At 38.7% G+C, this 22,104-nt stretch overlaps 1 protein-coding gene and 1 long non-coding RNA gene across 2 annotated transcripts in view; one reads left to right on the top strand and one right to left on the bottom strand.

The window, feature by feature from the left end:
* LOC135970654 (uncharacterized) overlaps positions 1-22,104 on the top strand; it is a 159,217-nt gene that overhangs the window by 34,692 nt on the left and 102,421 nt on the right. The window lies entirely within an intron of this gene.
* TSBP1 (testis expressed basic protein 1) overlaps positions 1-22,104 on the bottom strand; it is a 63,443-nt gene that overhangs the window by 8,933 nt on the left and 32,406 nt on the right. Inside the window, exon 12 of the mRNA XM_045390638.2 lies at positions 1,446-1,466. Within this exon, the coding sequence (XP_045246573.2) occupies positions 1,446-1,466 (21 nt within the window). The remainder of the gene's footprint in view (positions 1-1,445; positions 1,467-22,104) is intronic.

Genomic DNA, 22,104 nt, shown 5'->3' with positions numbered 1-22,104 from the left:
GCTTCCACTTCCGGGGCTCAAGCGATCCTCCAGTTTCAGCCTCCTGAGTAGCTGGGACTACAGGTGAATGCTACCACACCCAGCTAATTTTTAAATATTTTTTTTGTAGAGACAGAGTTTCACCATGTTGCCCAGGCTGGTCTGGAACCCTGCGCTCAAGTGATCCACCTGCCTTGGCTTCCCAAAGTACTGGGATTACATGTGTAAGCCACCATGCCTGGCCTGGTGTGAAATATTTAAGGTAAAGTTGTTACCAAGTACTGAAATATAGGTATATCTTTTTTGTTGATGTTATTTGATAAACCTACATAGAAAGCACAAAATAGGCTGGCACAGTGGCTCATGCCTGTAATCCCAGCACTTTGAAAGGCTGTGAGGCAAGCGGACGGCTTGAGCCTAGGAGTTCAAGACCAGCCTGGGCAACATAGTGAGACCCCCGTCTCTGCAAAAAAAATAGAAAATAATTAGCTGAGTGTGGTGGCATGTGCCTGTAGTCCCAGCTGCTCAGAAAGCTGAGGTGGGAGGATTGCTTAGGAAGTCAAGGCTGCAGTGGGCCATGATCACACCAGGGCACTCTAACCTGGGTGAGTGAAACTCTGTCTTTAAAAAAAAAAGCACAAAATAATAAGAAAGCATGACATTGTAAGAAGCATAATACCAGGATTGTTTACCAGAGATAAATATGTGGAGTTAGGGTATTTAAACCATAGAGTGGGAGTTGGCAAAATATAGCCCATGGAATAAATCTAGTATGTTGGCTATTTTTGCATGTCCTGTGAGGTAAGAATGGATTTTACATATTTAAATAGTTGAAATAATAATAATAATAATAATAATATTTTGTGGCACATGAAAATTGTATGAAACTCAGTGTCTAAAATAGTATTTTATTGGGACATATCCATTGCCATTCTTTTATATATTGTCTATGACTGTTTTTGTGCTACAACAGCAGAGTTGAGTAGTTGTGACAGAGACTTTATGGCTTATAAAATTTAAAATATTTGGCTGGGCATGGTGGCTTATGCCTGTAATCCCAGCACTTTAGGAGGCTAAGGCAGGAGGATTGTTTGAGGCCAGGACTTTGAGACCAGCCTAGGCAACACAGCAAGACTCAGTTTCTACAAAAAGTAAAAAAAAGTTAGCCAAGCATGGTGGTACACATCTGTAGTCCCCGCTACTCAGGAGGCTGAGGCAGGACAATTGCTTGAGCCCAGGAGAGGAGGTTGTAGTGAGCTATGATCACACTACTGCACTCCAGGGTAGGTGACAGAGCAAGACCCTGTCTCAAAACAAAACAAAGCCAAAAACAACAAACAAACCAAAAAACCACAAAAACCCAACAAACAAAAACAAACACAAAACATTAAAAATATTTATAGAAAAGATTTGCTCACCCCAGCCCTACAAGAAACTAATGTACTAAAAATACATTAGAAACTTACTAGTGTGAACTTGAGGTATTCCTGAAAATCAAAACAAGAAAATAGGTTAATGGTAACACTTTTGAACAGAAATACAGTTCTTTCCCACTCCCAATTTCCTAGTTCTTTTTTCTAGAGTACCATAACGACTTCTAGCAGAATACAATGAAATATGATGAGACAACAGATCCCTTAGTGTGTTAGAAGAACCTGACACTTTTTACCACCTTTATGACTCTCACTGTGGTCCAACTTATTGTTGTCTCTCTAATTGAGCTCTCTGCTTTCACCCTTGCCTCCCAGTCAATTCCTAGTAGAGCAGTTAGCGGGACCCTTTTAAAGTGTCAGCAAGACTCTGGCTTAAGATCCACCAATGGTTCCCCATCTTGATTTAACAAAAGTCAAAATCACAACACTGGCTTTCAAAGGTGGCCCTGGAAGATCTGTCCCTCCAAATCTCTCTTATAGCTTCTTTTATGTCACTTTTCATTCTGTTCCAGCTATATGGTTCTTGCTTTCTTGCTTTTCCTCAAATAGTCTGGAAATGTTCCTACCCTAGGGTGGTTTACTTGTTGTCTTCTCTGATTGAAATAGTCCCCCCTCAGATATTGCCTGGCTAATTCTCTCACCTATTTCATGTTCCATCTAGTAGTTCTAGCAATTGCTGAGAATGAGGCATTAAACTTTCCAACTGTAGTTGTGGGGTTTTCTGTTTCTCTTCAGTTCTAGTAGGTGTTTTTTTTTTTCCAGTGTGTTTCAAAGCACTGTTGTTTGGTGCATACATATATAGGGTTTCTATGTCTTCTTGATGCATTGATATTTTTATCATGATATAATGTCCCTCTTTCATCCCTGGTAAATTTCTTTGCATTCAGGTCCACTTTACCTGGTATTAATGTAGCCACTTCTGCCATTTTTCTTTGAAAAAATTAATGTTTCATGGCATTTATTTTTCATTTTTAAAAACTTTTATTGTTAAATTTGAAGTGACTTTCTTGTAGATAGGATATAGTTAGGTCATGTTTTTAATGTACTTTGGTAATCTTTAAAAAAAATTGGTGTATTTAGACCTACACAAAATAAATTCATGTGATTTGCCTGATTGTTATGAGAGGCAAGTCCCAATTCTTTCAAGGAAGGGAAGTCAAAAAAGGCTTAATCTCTGCAGCAGTAGTGGTCCAAGTTTAGATATAATAAACTTTATGGAGGAAAAGACGAAGATCAATCTTTCCTTTTTATCTTGAATTCTATTTTAGTGTTTTCTTTGTTTGCATTTTGCAGTCTGTCCCTTCTTCGGCTCCCATTTGCTACGTCTTCTCATTTTTATTATTTCTACCTTTTATCTTTTGGAGTTTTGTTTTGTGACCCCTGTGACTTCAGATTGTGATATAAACTTCTTAGTGTATTTTTCCCGTGGTCTTCCCAGCATATTTTGCCAGCATTATTTCTTCTTGCTTCTCTTTTGCAACTTAACTCTCTAACCAGAAGAACAACTTGTTTTTGGTCCTTTCTATGTGGTTTCTTGTTTCTGTGGGCCTTTTATTTATTTAAAAGACAGAAAGACAGAAAGAAAGGAAGAAGAAAGAACAAGCGAACGAACAAAAGAAAGAAAGAAAGACCCAAACTAAACCAAAATAGAAACCAAAAACAAAAAAGTGTCAGTACAAATAAAGGAATCGAGATGCTACCAGAGACCAGAGGAGACTGAGAAAGACAGTAGGAGCTTACCGGTTGCTATTGGACCATTTGCTAAAAATAAAATAAATTACTTTTAAAAAAATTATGTACTGAGTTCCTATTGAAAATCCACTTGGAACACCAGAAAATAGACCTTTGGGAAACATTAAATCTTCTAGGAATATGCTATCTCTTATTAAGTCAATTTTAACTCCACTTTAATAACTTAAATATCCAGGCCATTTTGAATGGCCCGTATGATGGGTTATGTGAGTGAAGGCCACTTTTTCCTAATGAAATAAAATATTTTTTTAAACATTCTTAATCTAGGTCACATTCTTTCAGGAGACTGGTTAATAGTTAAAGGTTACTAATTTACGTTATCTCTTCATCGTCTTTTTTTTAAAAAATATTTTATCTTCCTTTCAAATCTCTACCATTATACCAGCTCTCACTGTATTTTTTTTTTACAGTACAGAAAGTTTATTTGTAATTATGTTTTAAAATGTTTGTAATGATAATTTTTCTGTGCTTTTTCTTTCTGATAATCTCAAATTTAATCAGAATTTTAAAGCTGGCTTGGGAAATAACATATGTTAGAAGAAACCCTTCAGATATTTTAGGATACTGAAGAGCAGTAGAATTAAAAGAAAAGGAATTTATATGTTAGGCTTACATCTTGCTATGACTGAATGTTTATGTCCCCCTCAAATCTGTATATTGAAGCCCTAATCTCTAATGTGATGGCATTTGAGGTGGCGCCTTTGGGAGGTAATTAGGTTATGAAGGTAGCGTCCTCATGATTGGGAGTAGCGCCCTTATAAGAAGAGACATGAGAGAGGTTGTTTCTGACATGTGAGGACACAACAAGGCAACTGTCTGTAGGCCAGGAAAACCTCCCTCACCAGGAACAAAATCAGCTAGCACTTTGATCTTAGAATTCCCAGCCTCTAGACAGTGAGAAATAAATGTTTGTTGTTTATCAGTTTATTGTATTCTGTTATAGCAGCCTGAATGGACTAAGACACACCCTTTGCTAAAATACCAACAAAAAATAATGTGATTTTCTTTGGACATGGAGACAAAGGTTCTTACTAGCACATTTCCCAGAGGTATTAGAATAGGGCAGAGCAAGGATATTATAACGACAAACAAGAAATCCTAAGAGCTTACATTATCCGATCCTCTTCTATAGTCCTACATCTTTCATGGTGAATATCTTTAGAGTGCGAAAAATGTAGTTGAGTTTAGCACCTTTTCCTTTTCTTTTCAGTTTTATGAGAATTTAAAACTCTTCAAGAGTTAGTAATACTTATTTTAAGTTTTGCCTCTTTTACTTTTTTTCCTATTTCAGTCTTAGTCTCAAAATATCTGTTCTATTCTTCACGGTTCATTATATTCTTCTTCTAGATTTCCATTACTAAGTTTACTTATTCCTTGCCTTACTGTGGCAGGGCAGGTCTCACTAACACAGGCCTCCATAACAACAGTTTCAGCACTGACTTAGGGGTTAAGTTAAATATTAAAAGCTGATAGAGCCAGGCTGGAATGTAACAAGCCCACCAAGAGTTGGCCTAGGCCTTTCCTGGGCCTTGAAGCATGACAAGATTACGAAGGAATTCTTAGCAGGACCCGTTTAGGATTAAAACAAGTTTATTGGGGGGTCTGAAGAAAATCCCCAGGCCTCCACAAACAAGTTTATTGGGGGTCTGAAGGAACTCCATAAACCTCCATGATTTAGCAGGAGACAAGATAAGGGTAATCACCCCAGCACCTGGACCCATTTAGATTAAGTAAATTTACTGAAGCTCCAGAGGAAGGTCTTCAGGACTCACTTCTTAGTCATAGATTAGAAGAAGTTAATCACTTATGTCTTTAGACGAATGCACACTTACACGTAGACATATAGCTTAGAAGGTATATCAGCTCTGGAAAACTTTGTAATTTTGAGTTGGTCTGGCAAAAATTTCTAGGCCTTCTCTCTGTACCCAGTTACATAAATAAAAACTGTCTTCTTTCCCAGTTCATCTGCATCTCGTTATTGGGCCATGAAGAAAAGCAGCCTGATTCTCCTACCTCAGCCTCCCAAGTAGCTGGGATTACAGGTGTGTGCCATCCAGCTAATTTTTGTATTTTTAGTAGAGACGGGATTTTGCCATGTTGGCCAGGCTGGTCTCAAACTCCTGACCTCAGGTGATCTGCCTGCCTCGGCCTCCCAAAGTGCTGGGATTACAGGCATGAGCTACGGCGCCTCGCCAGGTCATATGTTTTTTTAAAGATCTGTATTGTCAATAAAAACTGGAGGCAAATTGGAACTGAGAAACATTTTTTTCTTTTTTAAGTTGCAGTGCTTGCAAGCTAGTCCTGTCTTCAGAAGAACTGGCTCACTTAATCAGAGACATAGCAGGAGTTTAAAGGGCATAATCTATAAAGTTAGTTTGCTGATTATTCTCATTGGTGGAAAAATAATTCTCCATCATGATTATATATTGGCAAGGGTCACAACACATTTGTATGACAGTGAAACAGCAAAATAACTAACATGAACTCTTTTTTTGTTTAAGGGACCTTTACCCATTCCTGCATGTAGGCTGGGACAATTTTAGAACACTGAGATAAAATGCAGAAACAGCAATCATGTAATTTTTGAAACTAACTGTGTGACTAAGGGGGAATTATGTAAACATTAATTATGTTTTGCTAAAGATTTATGGGAGCATTGTGACATGACCAAGGACAAAGACATTCCCAACCTCCTGTGACTCTTGCTGGCACTCAGATCTCCGTGTTCCTCAGTCATCTCTTGATTTTAACTCCTGCGCATAGTTTCCCCATATCCCGCCTCCCATAGAAACCCTCCAGCCAGCCTGAAAGACATTAGAAGGATGGTACTTTAGAATGCTGGTTCTCCATCTTCTCTGTTTGCTGACTTTCCAATTCAATCTGCTTTTCATCCCAACAACCCTTGTCTCTCATGTCTGGCTTTTCAGCCGCAAGTAGTCAGACCTGGGTTTGGTTACTTAGATTTATATGTATCAATATTGTAAAAATCAGCACTAAAATTGTTTCCATTAGGAAGCCAGCAATGTAAAGCATATTAACTTAAGCCTTTATTTTAGGTTCCAGTGCTAAATGGAGCTATTATTAAATTTAAGAACATATAAGGCTTGTTGTCTGTCCCTCCCTCCTCCTCTCCCTCCTTCTCTCTCTGCCTTCCTTCTGGTTTTCTTTCCTTCTTTTTTCACCTGCTGCCATCTTCAGTTTATCTCATGATACAAGGTTTTTCTGACTGTCATGAGTAGTGTCAAATGCTCAGGCAAAATGGATGATTTGGCTAGGCTAACAAAGTGTTCATTTTGTAGTATTTGCATTTTTTTAGTGCATTTTCTTATGATTTTGAGGAAATTTTGCTGTCTCCCTACATTTCTATTTTGTTCCTTGTATTGTTAGTGCTTTTTCTTTTCTTTATTTAATTTTGTTTCAAAAAATCAAAATTGTTTTGTTGATTATTTTTAAATACTTTTAATTTCATTAATTTTTGCCTAATAAAAGTAGGACTTTTTATTATTGTTCCCTACTTTTGAGATTTTTCTCAATCATCTTGAGCTCATGTTTAGTTCATCTATCTTTATTAATGAATAGTTTCTATTAAAACCATTTACCCTAATAATTTCTCTCTAAATGATATTTTGGCTATATCCTAAGTGCTTTAAGTAATGATTTTATATTCACTTATTTCTCTATATTTGGTAATTTCTCTCACAATTTTGTTTGTAACCTGTGGATTACTTGGATGTATGCTTTTTTGTTTCTAAATATATATATGTTAATATTTTTTGTTATTTATTTCTCTTTTGTTGCCTTGCGCTCAGAAAATGTGATTTCTGTTATGTTGAAGTGTACTTTGAAATTAGTTGAGGCTTGCTCTAGTTGAAGGAATTGGTGGTCAAGTTAATAACTTTTCCATCTGTGCTTGCTTGGTGGAATGTTCAGTGTATACTACTAGATAAAGCTTTCAAAAATATGTCAAAGCCTCTCTAGCCTTACTAATTTTTGTCTGTTTTATTTATTTATTTTATGAGAGAAATGTTATTGAAATATCTTTCTTTAGTTACAGGTATCTTTGTTATTTTGTCAGTTTTTGTTTTATGTATTTAGAAAGTTATGCTATAAGCTCACAGCTTTCACTTATATTTTATCTGATATTTGCACAATTATATCAAGTTTTGTTTTGTTGTTAATTGCCTTTTTTTTTTTTTGAGACAGAATTTCGCTCTTGTCACTCAGGCTAGAGTGCAATGGTGCAATCTCAGCTCACCGCAACCTCTGCCTCCTAGGTTCAAGTGACTCTTTGGCTTCAGCCTACCAAGTAGCTGGGATGACAGGCATGTGCCACCACGCCTGGCTAATTTTGTATTTTTAGTAGAGAGGGGTTTCACCATGTTGGCCAGGCTGGTCTTGAACTTCTGACCTCAAGTGATCTACCTGCATTGGTCTCCCAAAGTGCTGGAATTACAGGTGTGAGCCACTGCACCCGGCCAATTGCCTGGTATGTTTTAAAATTCCTTCATTAAATTTTTCTGTGTGTCACCTTATTTTAGGTATATTTCTTAATAGAGTTTAGCTATTTTTCTTATTTTTTTTTACAGGAAAATAAAAAAATTAAAAAAGTTTAACTCTTTTAATTACATCTGAGAGTTTCTAGCTTTTAATCTGTGAGTTTAATCTACTATTGTATAATATTGTGTTAAGTGACATATTTAGACTTTTTTGACCCTCATTTAAAAAAAATTTGCTTTTTATTTGCTTTCTCTTTTTCTTTTTTCTTGCTTTCTTGTGGATTAATATAGTGTTCTTTCTTATTTTTATTTTCCCTATGGGTTCAGAAGGTGTATGTCACATTTCTATTATATTAATAGTTGTCTTTTATTTTTGCCCTATTCAAATGTATATATTTAATAAGATGAAAAGTTAATCAGTACATCTGACCTTTTGTCAAATAATCTTAGTTCATAATCACTAGCCTTGTCTCTAAGGTTTTTTTTCCTAATGCTTTAGGTCTACTCATTTTAAAGCACACTAATATATTTCTCCTTCACTCTCTCCTTCTCCTTCTTTTCTTCCTGCATTTTTTTTTTTTTTTTCAGACAGAGTCTTGCTCCTAGACTGGAGTGCAGTGGCACGATCACGGCTCACTGCCGCTTTGACCTCCCAGGCTTGAGCAATCCTCCCACCTCAGCCTACTGAGTAGCTGGGACTACAGGCATGCACTCAGCTGATGTTTGTATTTTTTGTAGAGACAGGATTTCGCCATGGTGCCCAGCTTGGTCTCCAACTCCTGTGCTCAAGCAATCCACCTGCCTTGGCCTCCCAAAGTGCAGGGCTTGTAGGCGTGAGCCACTGTGCTCAGCCTCTTTCTGCTTCTTTTCCTTCTCCTTCTCTTCCTTCTCTTTTTCTTCTTTATAGTCAACATTTTAGATTTACTATCATGTTTTGTTGATTTGTTTTCTTACATATGTTTCTTGGTTCTAACTTCTTTTTGAGTTTTTATTCAAAAGTAAACTCCCTGAAGTATGTCCCTTTGGGGGACATACTTTCTTTGGGGACCTGTGTTTAATGAGTTTCTATGCTCTTGAATATATGAAAATGACTTCATTTCATTCTCACTCATAAATGATAATTTGGCTGACTATTATCATATAGGTTTATAGTAATTTTCCTTCAGTTTTCTGATGATATTGTTCTGTTGTATTATTTTTAAAAAATTTTAATTTTTAATTTGTATGGGTACATAGTAGGTGCAAGTAGGTACATGAAATATTTTGGTACACTCATACAATGTGTAATAATTTGTAGTAATCACATCAGGGTTAATTGAATATCGCCTTAAGCATTTATCATTTCTTTGTGTTACAAACATTGCAATTATATTCTTTTAGTTGTTTTAAAATGTACAATAAATTTCTTTTGACTATAGTCACCCTGTTGTGCTATCAAATATTAGATCTTATCCATTCTCTAACTATTTTTGTACCTATTAACCATTCTCAATTTTCCTCTTTCCTGACTACCCTCCCCAGGCTCTGGTAACTATCATTCTACTCTCTATCTCCATGAGTTCAGTGTTTTAATTTTTAGTTCCCACAGATGAGTATGGACATGTGAAGTTTGTCTTTCTATGCCTGGCTATTTCACTTAACATAATGACCTTCATTTCCATCCAGGTTGTTGCAAACGATAGGGTCTCATTCTTATTTGGATCTCATTCTTATTCTGTTATATTCTGGCACATATTATTACTAATGAGATGTCTAGTGTTAACATGATTTTTTGCAGGTGATCTGCTTCTCTGGTTGTCTTTATGATTTGCTTTTTAATGTCTGTTTGTCAGTTTATTACATTGAGTTTTGGCACGTGTGTGTGTGTGTGTGTGTGTGTGTGTGTGTGTATCTGTCTGTGTGTTTTACAGTTATCTAATTTCAGCTTTCAGTGGACCATTTTGATCTGAGGACTGATGTCTCTTGTCTTCTGGAATATTATTAATTATTATGTTTAAAAATATTACCTGACATTTATTCTTTTAATTCTCTCTTATCAAATTCCTATTACACTTGACTGTATTCTATTTACACCTCTTCTTTTTTCATATTTTTAATATCTTCTGTGTACTATTTTGAACTGAGATTTTCAATATCTTCCATGTACTATTTCGAACTGAGATTTCTTTAGTTCTGTTTTCCAGTTTACTTTTTAAAACTGTGATTAATAATATTTAAATATTATTTACATATAGTTATATTAGTATTTATATATTATCTAACAATTGTTTCAATTTTAATAGCTTTTTTATTTTCAAGATTTCAGCTTGGTTCTTTTTTAAATCTGCCTGTTCTTTCTTCAAGCTATCTCTCAAATACATATATATTTTATATATATATAATATATATACACATTTCTTTTTTTATCTTTTTAGAAAGGATAGTCTTTCTTTTATCCCCCAATAGGTAAGCCACAACCTATCAGAACTCCAGCCTTTCGTGGCCTTTTCATGCTATACTAGCTGCCATATGCCCTATCAGCTGCCTTACCGTTTAAAATTTTACTATCTCCTTCACCTCCTCCATTTAGGCATTTCTTCCCTCCTATGTTATCAAGGTTACTCAAGACATTCATTTTGCAAAATTCCTTATCAGTTCTTACTCCAAAAATTTATTGCTTAGCTGTTTTTGATACTGTTCATTCTTTCCATATTGAAATACTATCTTCTCTTGAGTGCCGTGAGACTCCCCCTCCTTTGCTGGTTCTCCTTCTATCTCCCTGCTCACAACTTCTCTATATGCTCAGTTAGATTTTTCTCTTATTCTAAACTTCTAAAACTGATTAATCCTTACCCCTTCATTTTCACATATACCTTTGGTTATCTAATTTAGTCCAATGGTCTTAAATGTTATCTATATGCTGATTACTGTCTAATTTATTTCCCACCCAATCTCTCCCTAAATCTTCAGACTCAAATGTTTAATTGCCTTTTAATATGGAGTATATGCTTGGATGGGGAACAGAATGTTTAGTGGGATTTTTCTTGTTACCCCCAAATTGACAAGTAGGATCACAAAGCTGAGGAAGAAGAGGCTATAACTTCCCATTCCCCTCCTCAGCAAACTGGGGTGAGACAAGCCCTCAGGAGGGATTGCAGCATTGCCAACTTCATAATTCAAAGAGAAAGGATTCCTGAGGCTGTGCACTGCAGAAGTGCTGCTCGCCGGCCTTGACAGATGATGGCCAAATTAGCTCTCCTATCTCAAGTGTCACCCTTTTTCCAAGCCAACGTAAGCAAACAACTGTAAAGGGTAGGAGATTTAAGAGTCTTTGGAGTTGTGAGTAGTTAACAAAGGAATGCTGTTGTAGGGGAGGAAGGAATTGTGCTTTCTTTTTCTGAAGGCAAATGGGAAGCACTTTGAGATTTGCTTACAGTGATTGGGGATATCTGTGAGAAAGGATGTGTGGCAACCCATCTCCTGGTGAAATAGTGGATTTGTTGATTTGTTTTGTGCCTATCTGAATAGAAGGAAAATAAAATTGGAGAGAGACAGTAGTGCAGAGTGTCCTTGTTCTGTGACAAGGATGCTTGAGCTTCCTGAGGGTTCACTGGGCAGTGCAAAATACATCCCGGCTTGAGTCTTCTTGCTAGTATGTCACTCAAGTGGGTGGCCTAAATGGTAAGGACATCTCTGCAGTACGGGCTATGAAGTATATTGCTGGGGAGGGAGCTGAGGGGCTCTGCAATAGGCAAGACTAGAGTCAGTACTCCCACATCAGGGACTATGCAGTGGAACCTCAGAGCTGGTTGAGTTCTTATAGGTTCCTCCAAAGAACTCAAATATGTATTCTGCAAGACATTTGGGTGTCTGCTCTAGATGACATCAAAGGACAGTCAGTCTCAGGTTCTCAGAGGAAAGAACCTACAACTAATAGAGGAAGGAGATTGCATGCCCCAAATCCATCCTCTCAGCCTCAACAGCGGTAATTATAAGAACAGTGGGAATTATAGCAACAAGGAGAGTGGGCAGGAAGGGGAAGAACGTTGTATTTCTCCTCCCTATTCTGAGTCAGTGTGCCTGAGACTGACCATTAGGAGAGGAAAGGGTTTTAAAGCGGGTGACTTGAGCATTTTAAATAATTTAGCATAACTAGAAAATTATGGGTTCTAAGACATCACTAAGTGACAGGAAGGAGATATATAGCAGAGAACATGCTTGAAGCCTGCTAAGGTATTAGTCCTAAATGTCCCAGGCATCTAGAACCTAACATATGCAAAACTGAACTCACAATAGCATGCTATAAATCTGCTCTTCTTCCACGCTACCGAAATCAATAAATAGTCTCATTCGTCAAGTTACTTAGACCCCAAATCTAGGAGTAACCCTTGGTGTCTTCTTTTTCCCTTAAAATCACATTCAGTTGAACAGCAGGCCCTGTTTCCTTTTCCCGCCAAATAAATAAAATCTGAAGACTTTCTTCCCACTTCCACTCTGGTCACTCTTCTCCTTGCCACACTCACCTTTAGTTTCAGGCCTCTTAACTGGTCTTCCTGCTTCCTCTCTTGAGCCCTCACTCTCACCCCAGTTAATCCTCCACAATAACAGAATGATCTTTTAACATTATAAAGTAGACCCTATCATTACCCTGTTCCAGCCCTTCAGTTGCTTCTCATGATACCTAGAATGAAATCTGCAATTTTGATTAAGGACTGCAGGGCCTGACATAATCTGGCTCTTGTCACTCTGGCCCTACCTCCTGCTGCCTCCTTCTTTCTAGCCTGGCTGGCTGTTTTGCATCCCCATAGCAGGCCTGTGCATGTTGTACTTGTTCCTTTTGCCTGAAGCACAGTCCCCCTTCTGTACCATCTTTCTTTAGTCTGTTACTCTTCTTATTTTTCTACATGAATTTGTCTGCCCGACATTTACTGTATGTTTACTTGCCGTTATTTGCCTGTTTTATCTCAACATATAAACTCCTTAAGTGCAAGGACTTTGTCTTGCTCATGGCCATATTTCCAGTGCTTAGGATAATGCCTGGCCTAGAATAGGCCAATACATATTTGTTGAATACATATATTTATTAAATGCATTAATATCTTTGAAGACTTTTTCTTTTTTTTCTTTTAGTGTTTGACTTGTTCAATGCTGTTAGGTTTCCTATTTTAGTCTTCTTCAGATTGCTCTAGTTCTATTTCTCTGGGTTGGAATTCTCCAATTTGTTGGGGGCTTGTGAGGTATCACTCACATGGTGCTGGATTTCCTCATAGATTTCATAACTTTTAGTGGTTACTTATTCCTTGGGGGCTAGCTTTCATGGATATTCTATGATATAAATATCCTGGATTGTGGATCTCTTCTTGTTGACTATCATCCTAACTTCCTGGGTACACTGTCACTGAACCAGATCTCAGTTGTATTGACTCGGAATATTATGCACACTGCATGGGTAGCACACCTCCAGCAGGGCTCTGCACCCTGGACAGATCTAACTCTGGACCTGTGTGGGTGGCTCTGTTTTCATTCTTGGGGTATTTTGACTTCTCTTCATGGGGAGGTAGTGTATTTTCTGCTCCTGGCTTTACTCCGAGTGGTGTAATTCCAGTTTTCTACATGTTGTGTCTTGAGGCTTTGTCCACCATCCTGGAGCAGGTGTTGAAACCCTCCCTTTGCTCCTGAGCTGCTACCTCTGTTTCCTCATCCCCTCGCCATTCCTCCCAAGAGCTTAACTTTAGCTTTCCTTTCTTTATATGTGTTCCTATATTCAATTTCTGCTCCTTGGAAATCACTCTTACCCTCCTTCTTTATGCGTAGGTGTGGTTGTGTATTTTTCATTTAAAACTATTTCTAGCCAAGACATAGCCAGCCCAAAATTAGGTGTTATAACCCATAGTTACTTTGGCATTCCTTTTTTCTTTCTCCCTACCCCTTGGGTCTTGGATTTTTACATTATTTCCCTGCCTATCCTCTTTGATGACTCCTCTGAAAAGGACACTATGCGTTTAATTTGGATTCTGGCTTGTAATTTCTAGCTGTGAGACCAATAATCCCTTCTCCTGAACTTTGGTGGGCCTTGGTCTCTGTTCCCAATTATAGGGCCCATGTGCAAACATAGATATCTGGAATTTCCAGCTTCATTCCTGGGTCTCAGCCACTGAGTATGTATTTTCATCGGTGCAGTGAGAATACTTAGCTGATCAGCCTGTTTGCTCAGGCTTCAGAAAGGTGTGTGGATGGGGATTTTGGAGAGACACTCACTAATAATTCTTTGCTGACAGTTCCAATTCTCTTCACTCAAATACCAATGCCTTTGTCCTAACATTATTGAAATTAGTAAAATGTTGTTGTTATGAAAACTATATCCAGAGTGTGTTTAGAAGGAACTGGAGGAGGATATATAAGCATGTTTGCAATCTGTTAGAATAACATAGATGTCTTTCATGTTTAAAAATTGGAAAATTTTACCTACTCTCTGGATTAAGTGAGATGCTTTGACAACTCTAGATGTGAATTCTTGCATGAAGAGGTTGGCTGGAGCAGGGCAGCAGCTACCTTCTTCAGACTATGCGTGTCCTCCCAGTTTTACACAGTTCCCAGGAGACGCACCTCATCTTGCTCATTTACTGACCTGCCTGGGCTCTTTTGGTATCTGTGTTTTTAACCTTGACAGGAACTTTGGGTTTTAATATTAATGTGATTTAATTTGAGGCTGAGGAATCTCAGCTGGTATTGAGTTTGCTTAAATCATTTGTAACTGAGATATGTGAACCAGATTTACATTTTGGAAGACTAGGACATAGTGTGAAAGACGGTTTCACGAATTCTGTATTAAATATTATCATTGTCAGTGCTTGATCTGGTTTAAATATTGAGTCACTGTTGGTATGTGTTACCTTGGAGGTTGAGTTTATAACTAAAATAATGGAGCTGGGCGTGGTGGCTCATACCTGTAAACCCAGCACTTTGGGATGCTGAGGTGGGCGGATTACTTGAGGTCAGGAGTTCGAGAACAGCCTGGCCAAATGAGGAAACTCTGTCTCTACTAAAAATACAATAATTAGCTGGGCATGGTGGCTTGCACCTGTATTGCCAGCCACTTGGGAGGCTCAGGCAGGAGAATCACCTGGACCCAGCAGGTGGAGGTTGCAGTGAGCCGAGATGGTACCACTGCACTCCAGCCTGGGTGACAGGTGAGACTCTGTCTCAAAACAAAACAAAACAAAACAACTAAAATAATGGGAAATATTACAGTTATGAATCAAAAAGGTTGTCTTGCAGTCCTAATCTGGAGGACTTTGGGTAATGTAGAAGCAAATGAATATGAGAAATATGAGTCTCAATCTTTTGGATATTTAGATGAGTCTCAATCTTTTAGATACTTAGAAGTAGAAACGTCTAAGATAAATCTCCACATATGACCAGCTGAAAAATAAAGAACTTACTTGCAGTTCTCCGCGAGATTACTAAAAAATAAGCAAAAAGAAATCCATTTAATTTTTCTTAAATGGAAAAACATAGTACTATCTAACATATTTTGTTGGAGTCTGTGAGGGGAGGACTTGTGTAGGCAAAGAAGGAAGCATTCCAAACCACCCTATAGATTAGTTTTAGATTAGTTTTACAATGCCAAACTAGATGTAAGATTAAGCAGTGATGATGTAACAAAGTCAAAGGTAGGGTTTCCTTAAAGGCCCTCTTCATTTACTGGACCTGACAGCTTTGGGTCTAGTCTTAGGTAAAGACTGCTGTATCTTTCTGTTTCCTTTGAATAGCATTATAATGTTTGAGAGAACACTGAAAGCCTCTCTCCATTTAAACTTCATTATGGATTTCATCTCTCAATAATTCCACCTACCTGTTATTTCATAATATTGTTCAGTTTACTATTGATGAATCATAGCTTAGTCCTCTTTTAATTAGTATTTAAGAAGATTCTCTGTAATATAGACCATATAGGGTAATAAGGAAGCAAGGGAAGAATGGGAACCGCAAATCACTTTGACGGAAGTGAAGTGAAGGGGACCAAAGAGAACCAAGTAGAAAAAGACATATAGTACTTACTTATAGGTGCTGCCAGCTGACCTAAAACAATGAGATATCAGTGAAGATTTGTTTGAAAGGAACAAATTTCCTTCTAGGGAGAGATATTTGTGTAGGGGAGAATCTTGGTAGTCACACAGCTCTGGGTGACAATGGCTAATTCTCTGTTAACAGCTCCAATTCTTTATGACCATGCATTCTTGGGTAAGTATTTGGGTCAGTTTCTTATCTCTTACAAAGCGGTTAGTGGAGTGATTCTAAGGATTAAATGGGGTAATGTAATTAAAGCACCTACATAATTCTATAGGAGGTGCAAAGTAAATATGTGTTTGAAATCACCTAAATGTAAGCTTCCTTCTCAGAGAGAAACTAGATAAGCAGAGGGCAGAAGAAACTGGGAGCTTTGAGTCAGGTAGCTGCACAGAGAGGCATATGAGCAGGGTAGGCTGGATGCCGTGGCTCACGCCTGTAATCCTAGCACTTTGGGAGGCCAAGGCAGGCGGATCACAAGGTCAGGAGATCGAGACCATCCTGGCGAAAATACTCTACTAAAAATACAAAAAAATTAGCCAGGCGTGGTGGCAGGCCCCTGTAGTCCCAGCTACTCGGGAGGCTGAGGCAGGAGAATGGCATGAACCCCAGGGGTGGAGCTTGCAAGTGAGTGAAGATCATGCCACTGCACTCCAGCCTGAGCAACAGGGGAGACTCCATCTCAAAAAAAAAAAAAAAAAAAAAAAAAGAAGTGAGCAGTATAGGGACAGGTCTCTAAGCTTTGTATAGAACAAGAACAACAACAGAAAACAGTAGAAAAAGAAACTGAACTTACGGCGGGGTGTTGGTGTTGAAGATGGACCAGCTGAAAAACAAAGAGGTATCTTAGGAACCATTTTTTCTTCCATGATATTTTCCTTTCTATGTAGAGAGTTTCTTCTTGGTAGGTCATTAAAACAATAGGGAAAACTTTCCCTTTGGTATTCATTTACTTTTAATATGAATCAGCAGAATGTGAACTTTCAAAAAATCACTAATAACTTCATGGAATTTTGATGACGGAAAGGTTAAAGTGTTAGAAAAGTATGCACCCCAACCACAGAAATCTTAACACTTACAGGGAAGGGAGAGATTTTAGGACCCTACAGTTGTGAAAATATGGACTTACTGATGGCAAGTGGAATGGATCCAGCTGGTGAATAAAAGAGAGAAAATTATCTTTTACTTTACTTGCTTGTTCAAATTGTTTTTCAATTTGTGATTTCCCTCATAATGCTGCATTTTAAACTACTGAGAAACTTTCCCCTCTGCTCTTTATTTTTTAATTAAATAGTAAAGTTTTGTTTTTTCCATATGATGTGAGTTGGCTCTGTGTCATCGCCCAAATCTCACCTTGAATCGTAATCCCCATAATCCCCACATGTCAGGGGCGGGACCAGGTAGAGGTAATTGAATCACCGGGGTGGTTTCCTTCATGCTGTTCCTGTGATAATGAGTGAGTCTCACGAAATCTGATGGTTTTGTAAGTGTCTGGCATTTCCCCTGCTTGCACTCATTCTCTCTCCTGCTGCCCTGTGAAGAGGTGCCTTTCACCATGATTGTAAATTTCCTGAGGTCTCCCCAGCCATGTGGAACTGTGAGTCAATTAAGCCTCTTTTCTTTATAAATTGCCCAGTCTCAGATATTTCTTCATAGCAGCCTAAGAATGGACTAATACACCATATAATTATTTAAAAATTGAGATAATGGTGGGTCACGTGAAAGCAAGACATCAAGGAAATAGCAACTTCAAGCCACTAAAATCCTTAAATGGTCAGGGAAATTTTCCTCAGATATCTTTGCAAAAATCATTATCAATTCTTACTCCAAAAATTTAATGCTTGGCTGTTTTTGATGCTGTTGTTCATTCTTTCCATATTGAAGTACATCTTCTCTTGAGTTCTCTGAGACCCTACCTTTACTTGTTCTCCTTTCTCCCTGTTCACCCCTTTTCTATATGCTTAGTTAGATTTTTCCCTTATTCTAAACTTCTAAAACGGATTAATCCTTACCCCTTCATTTTTACATACATCTTTAGTTATCTAATTTAGTCCAGTGTTCTTAAATATTATCTATATGCTGATTACTGTCTAATTTATTTCCCACCCAATCTCTCCCTGAATCTTCAGACTCAATTATTTAATTGCTTTTGAATACAGAGTATATGCTTGGATGGGGGGCAGAATGTCGAGTGGGACTTTTCTTGTTATTCCCAAATTGACAAGTAGGATCACAAAGCTGAGGAAAAGGAGGCTATAACTTCCCATTCCCCTCCTCAGCAAACTGGGGTGAGACAAGCCCTCAGGAGGGATTGCAGCATTGCCAACTCCATAATTCAAAGGGAAAGGATTCCTGAGGCTGTGCACTGCAGAGGTGCTGTTCGCAGGCCTTGACAGATGATGGCCAAATTAGCTCTCCTATCTCAAATGTCACCCTTTTTCCAAGCCAACGTAAGCAAACAACTGTAAAGGGTAAGAGATTTAAGAGTCTTTGGAGTTGTGAGTAGTTAACAAAGGAATGATGTTGTAGGGGACGAAGGAATTGTGCTTTCTTTTTCTGAAGGCAAATGGGAAGCACTTTGAGATTTGCTAACAGTGATTGGGGATATCTGTGAGAAAGGATGTGTGGCAACCCATCTCCTGGTTGAATAGTAGATTTGTTGATTTGTTTTGTGCCTATCTGAATAGATGTAAAATTGGAGAGAGACAGTAGTGCAGAGTGTCCTTGTTCTGTGGCAAGGATGCTTGAGCTTCCTGAGGGTTCAGTGGGCAGTGCAAAATACATCCAGGTCACAGGAGTGCTGGGAAGGGAAGAACTTGGTCTCTTTAAATAATACAGGAATTGGGGAAGTGCTGGGTAGAGAAAGGTGGCTCCCTGGCTGAGGTTCCACCTCCACGGACCTAGGTGAGGACAGGCACTCCCGCTCTCGCGCCCAAATGTTGCATTTCCCAAGACCACCCTAGCTCACCACACCCCCATCCTGGGCCTGTAAAAACCCAAGACCTTAGGGGGCACACACACAAGCAGCTGAATGTCATGAGAAACAGTTCCATGGAAGAAGACACAAGCCATTGGTCGTCAAGAGCATGCCAGCGAAAGAGCATACTAGTAGGCACCAGGACACTGGCAGGCCATCCACCAGCAGGATCATGGGGCATCTCTCCAGAGCGGTTGGAGGAGTCGGGTGACAGAGCAACTGGACTCTGGGGGTAAACCATCTCCCTTCTGGCTTCTCCATCTGCTGAGAGCTACTTCTACTCAATAAAATCTTGCATTCTCCAAGCCCATGTGTGATCTGATTCCTCCGGTACACCAAGGCAACCCTGGGATACAGAAATCCCTCTGTCCTTGTGATAAGGAAGGGAGCCTAATTGAGCTGGTTAACATAAGCCACCTTTAGATGGCAAAATTAAAAGAGCAAAACTAAAAGAGCACCCTGTAACACATGCACACTGGGGCTTCAGGAGATATAAAAGCTCCCCTCCCAGACACTGCCATGGGGTCGGAGCCCCACATCCTGCCCATCTGCATGCTCCCCTAGAGGTTTGAGCCGTGGGGCACTGAAGAAGAGAGCCACTCCCCATCACATGCACTGCAAGGGGGACAAAGGAACCTTTCCCATTTCACAGACTTGAGCCTTCTTGCTAGTATGTCACTCAGGTGGGTGACCTACTTGGTAAGGGCATCTTTGTAGTACAGGCTATGAAGTATATTGCTGGAGAGGGAGCTGAGGGGCTCTGGAATAGGCAAGACTAGAGTCAGTACCGCCATATCAGGGACTGTGCAGTGGAATCTCAGAACTTGGTCAAGTTTTTGTAGGTTCCTCCAAAGAACTCAAATATGTATCTCTGCAAGACATTTGGGTGTCTGCCTTAGATAACATCAAAGCACAGTCAGTCTCAGGTTCTCAGAGAAAAAAATCTGCAACTGACAGAGGAAGGAGATTGCATGCCCCAAATCCATTCTCTCAACCTCAACACAGTGGGAATTATAACAGGGAGAGCGGGCAGGAAGGGGAAGCACATTGCATTTCTCCTCCCTATTCTGAGTCAGTATGCCTGAGACTGGCCACTAGGAGAGGAGAGGGTTTTAAGAGGGGTTGGCCTGAGTGTTTTTAATAATTTATCATTACTAGAAAATTATGGTATGTTACCAGGCTACATTAAGCAAAACAGTATGACACTGGTAGGAAACAGACACATAGATCAATGCAACAGAATAGAGAGCCCAGAAATTAGGCCACATGACTACAACTATCTGATCTTTGGCAAAGCCGGAAAGAACAAGCAATGGGGAAAGGGCTTCTTATTCAACAAATGATGCTGGGGTAACTGGCCAGCCATATACAGAAGATTGAAGCTGGACTCCTTCTTTATACCACATATGAAAATTAACTCAAGATGGTTTAAAGATTTAAGTGTAAAATCCAAAGCTATACAAACCTAGGCAATATCATTCTGGACATAGGAATGAGCAAAGATTTCATAATGAAGACAACAAAAGCAATTGTAACAAAAGCAAAAATTGACAAATGGGATCTAATTGAACTAAAGAGCTTCTGCCCAGCAAAAGAAACTGTCAACAGAGTAAACAGGCAACCTACAGAATGGGAGAAAATTTTTGCAAACTATGCATCTGGCAAAGGTCTAATATCTAGCGCTTGTAAGGAACTTAAACAAATTTACAAGACAAAAACAACCCCATTAAAAAGTTGGCAAAAAAAGGGAATAGACACTTTTCAAAAGAAGACATACATGCAGCTAACAAACATATGCCGAAAAGCTCAACATCACTGATTATTAGAGAAATGCAAGTCAAAACACAATGAGATACCATCTCACACCAGGCAGAATGGCCATTATCAAAATGTCAGAAAATAGCAGATACTGGGAGGCTGTGGAGAAAAAGGAACAATTTTACATTGTTGGTGGCAACGTAAATTAGTTCAACCATTGTGGGAAACAGTGTGGCAATTCCTCAAAGACCCCAGAGCAGAACTACCATTCGACCCAGCAATGCCATTACGGGGTATATGCCCAAAGTAATAAAAATTGTCCTATCATAAAGAAACACATGTGTGTTTATTGCAGCACTATTCACAGTAACGACGACATGGAATCAACCTAAATGCTAGTTCAACCATTGCGGAAAACAATGTGGTGATTCCTCAAGGATCTAGAACTAGAAATACCATTTGACCCAGCCATCCCATTACTGGGGATATACCCAAAGGATTATAATTCATGCTGTTATAAAGACACATGCACACGTATGTTTATTGTGGCACTATTCACAATAGCAAAGACTTGGAATCAACCTAAATGTCCATCAGTGACAGACTGGATTAAGAAAATGTGGCACATATACACCACGGAATACTATGCAGCCATAAAAAAGGATGAGTTTGTGTCCTTTGTAGGGACATGGATGCAGCTGGAAACCATCATTCTCAGCAAATATTGCAAGAACAGAAAATCAAACACCGCATGTTCTCACTCATAGGTGGGAATTGAACAATGAGATCACTTGGGCACAGGAAGGGGAACATCACACACCAGGGCCTATTGCGGGGGGAGGGGGAGGGGATTGCATTAGGAGATATACCTAATATAAATGATGAGTTAATGAGTGCAGCACACCAACATAGCACATGTTTACATATGTAACAAACTTGCACGTTGTGCACATATACCCTAGAACTTAAAGTATAATAATAAAAAAAATGCCCATCAACGATAGACTGGATAAAGAAAATGTACATATACACAATATAATACCATGCAGCCATAAAAAAGAACAAGATCATGTCCTTTGCAGGAACATGGATGGAGCTGGAGGGTGTTATCCTTAGCAAACTAATGCGGGAAGAAAAAACCAAATACCACATGTTCTCACTTACAAATGGGAGATAAATGATGAGAACACATGGACACAGAAGGAAACAACAGGCACTGGGGCTTATTGAAGGCTGAAGGGTGAGAGGAGGGAGATGGTCAGGAAAAATAATTAATGCATTCTAGGCTTAATACCTGGATGATGAAATAATCTGTACAACAAACCCGCATGACACAAGTTTACCTATATAACAAAACTGCACATGTACCCCTGAACTTAAAACTTAAATAAAAATAAAGAAAGCAAGTTGATACTATTTATCATAATATTTCCTACAAGTAAATAAAGGAAAAGCTAAAAAAGGCCAACCAAAGATATAATGAAATATTATTTGGCCATAAAAAGAACTGAATTACTGCTGCATGTTACCATGGGGATGAACCTGTTAAACCTTACGCTAAATGGAAGAAGCCAGTCACAAAAGACCTCCTACTGTTTGATTCTATTTATATGAAATGTCCAGAACAGCTGAATCTATAGAGACAGAAAGAAGATTAGTT

The sequence above is a fragment of the Macaca fascicularis genome, chromosome 4 (assembly GCF_037993035.2).
Source record: "Macaca fascicularis isolate 582-1 chromosome 4, T2T-MFA8v1.1".
Taxonomy (NCBI): Eukaryota; Metazoa; Chordata; class Mammalia; order Primates; family Cercopithecidae; genus Macaca; species Macaca fascicularis.
Note: the sequence above shows the minus strand (reverse complement) of the source record. Positions and strands in the feature narration are given on the sequence as shown.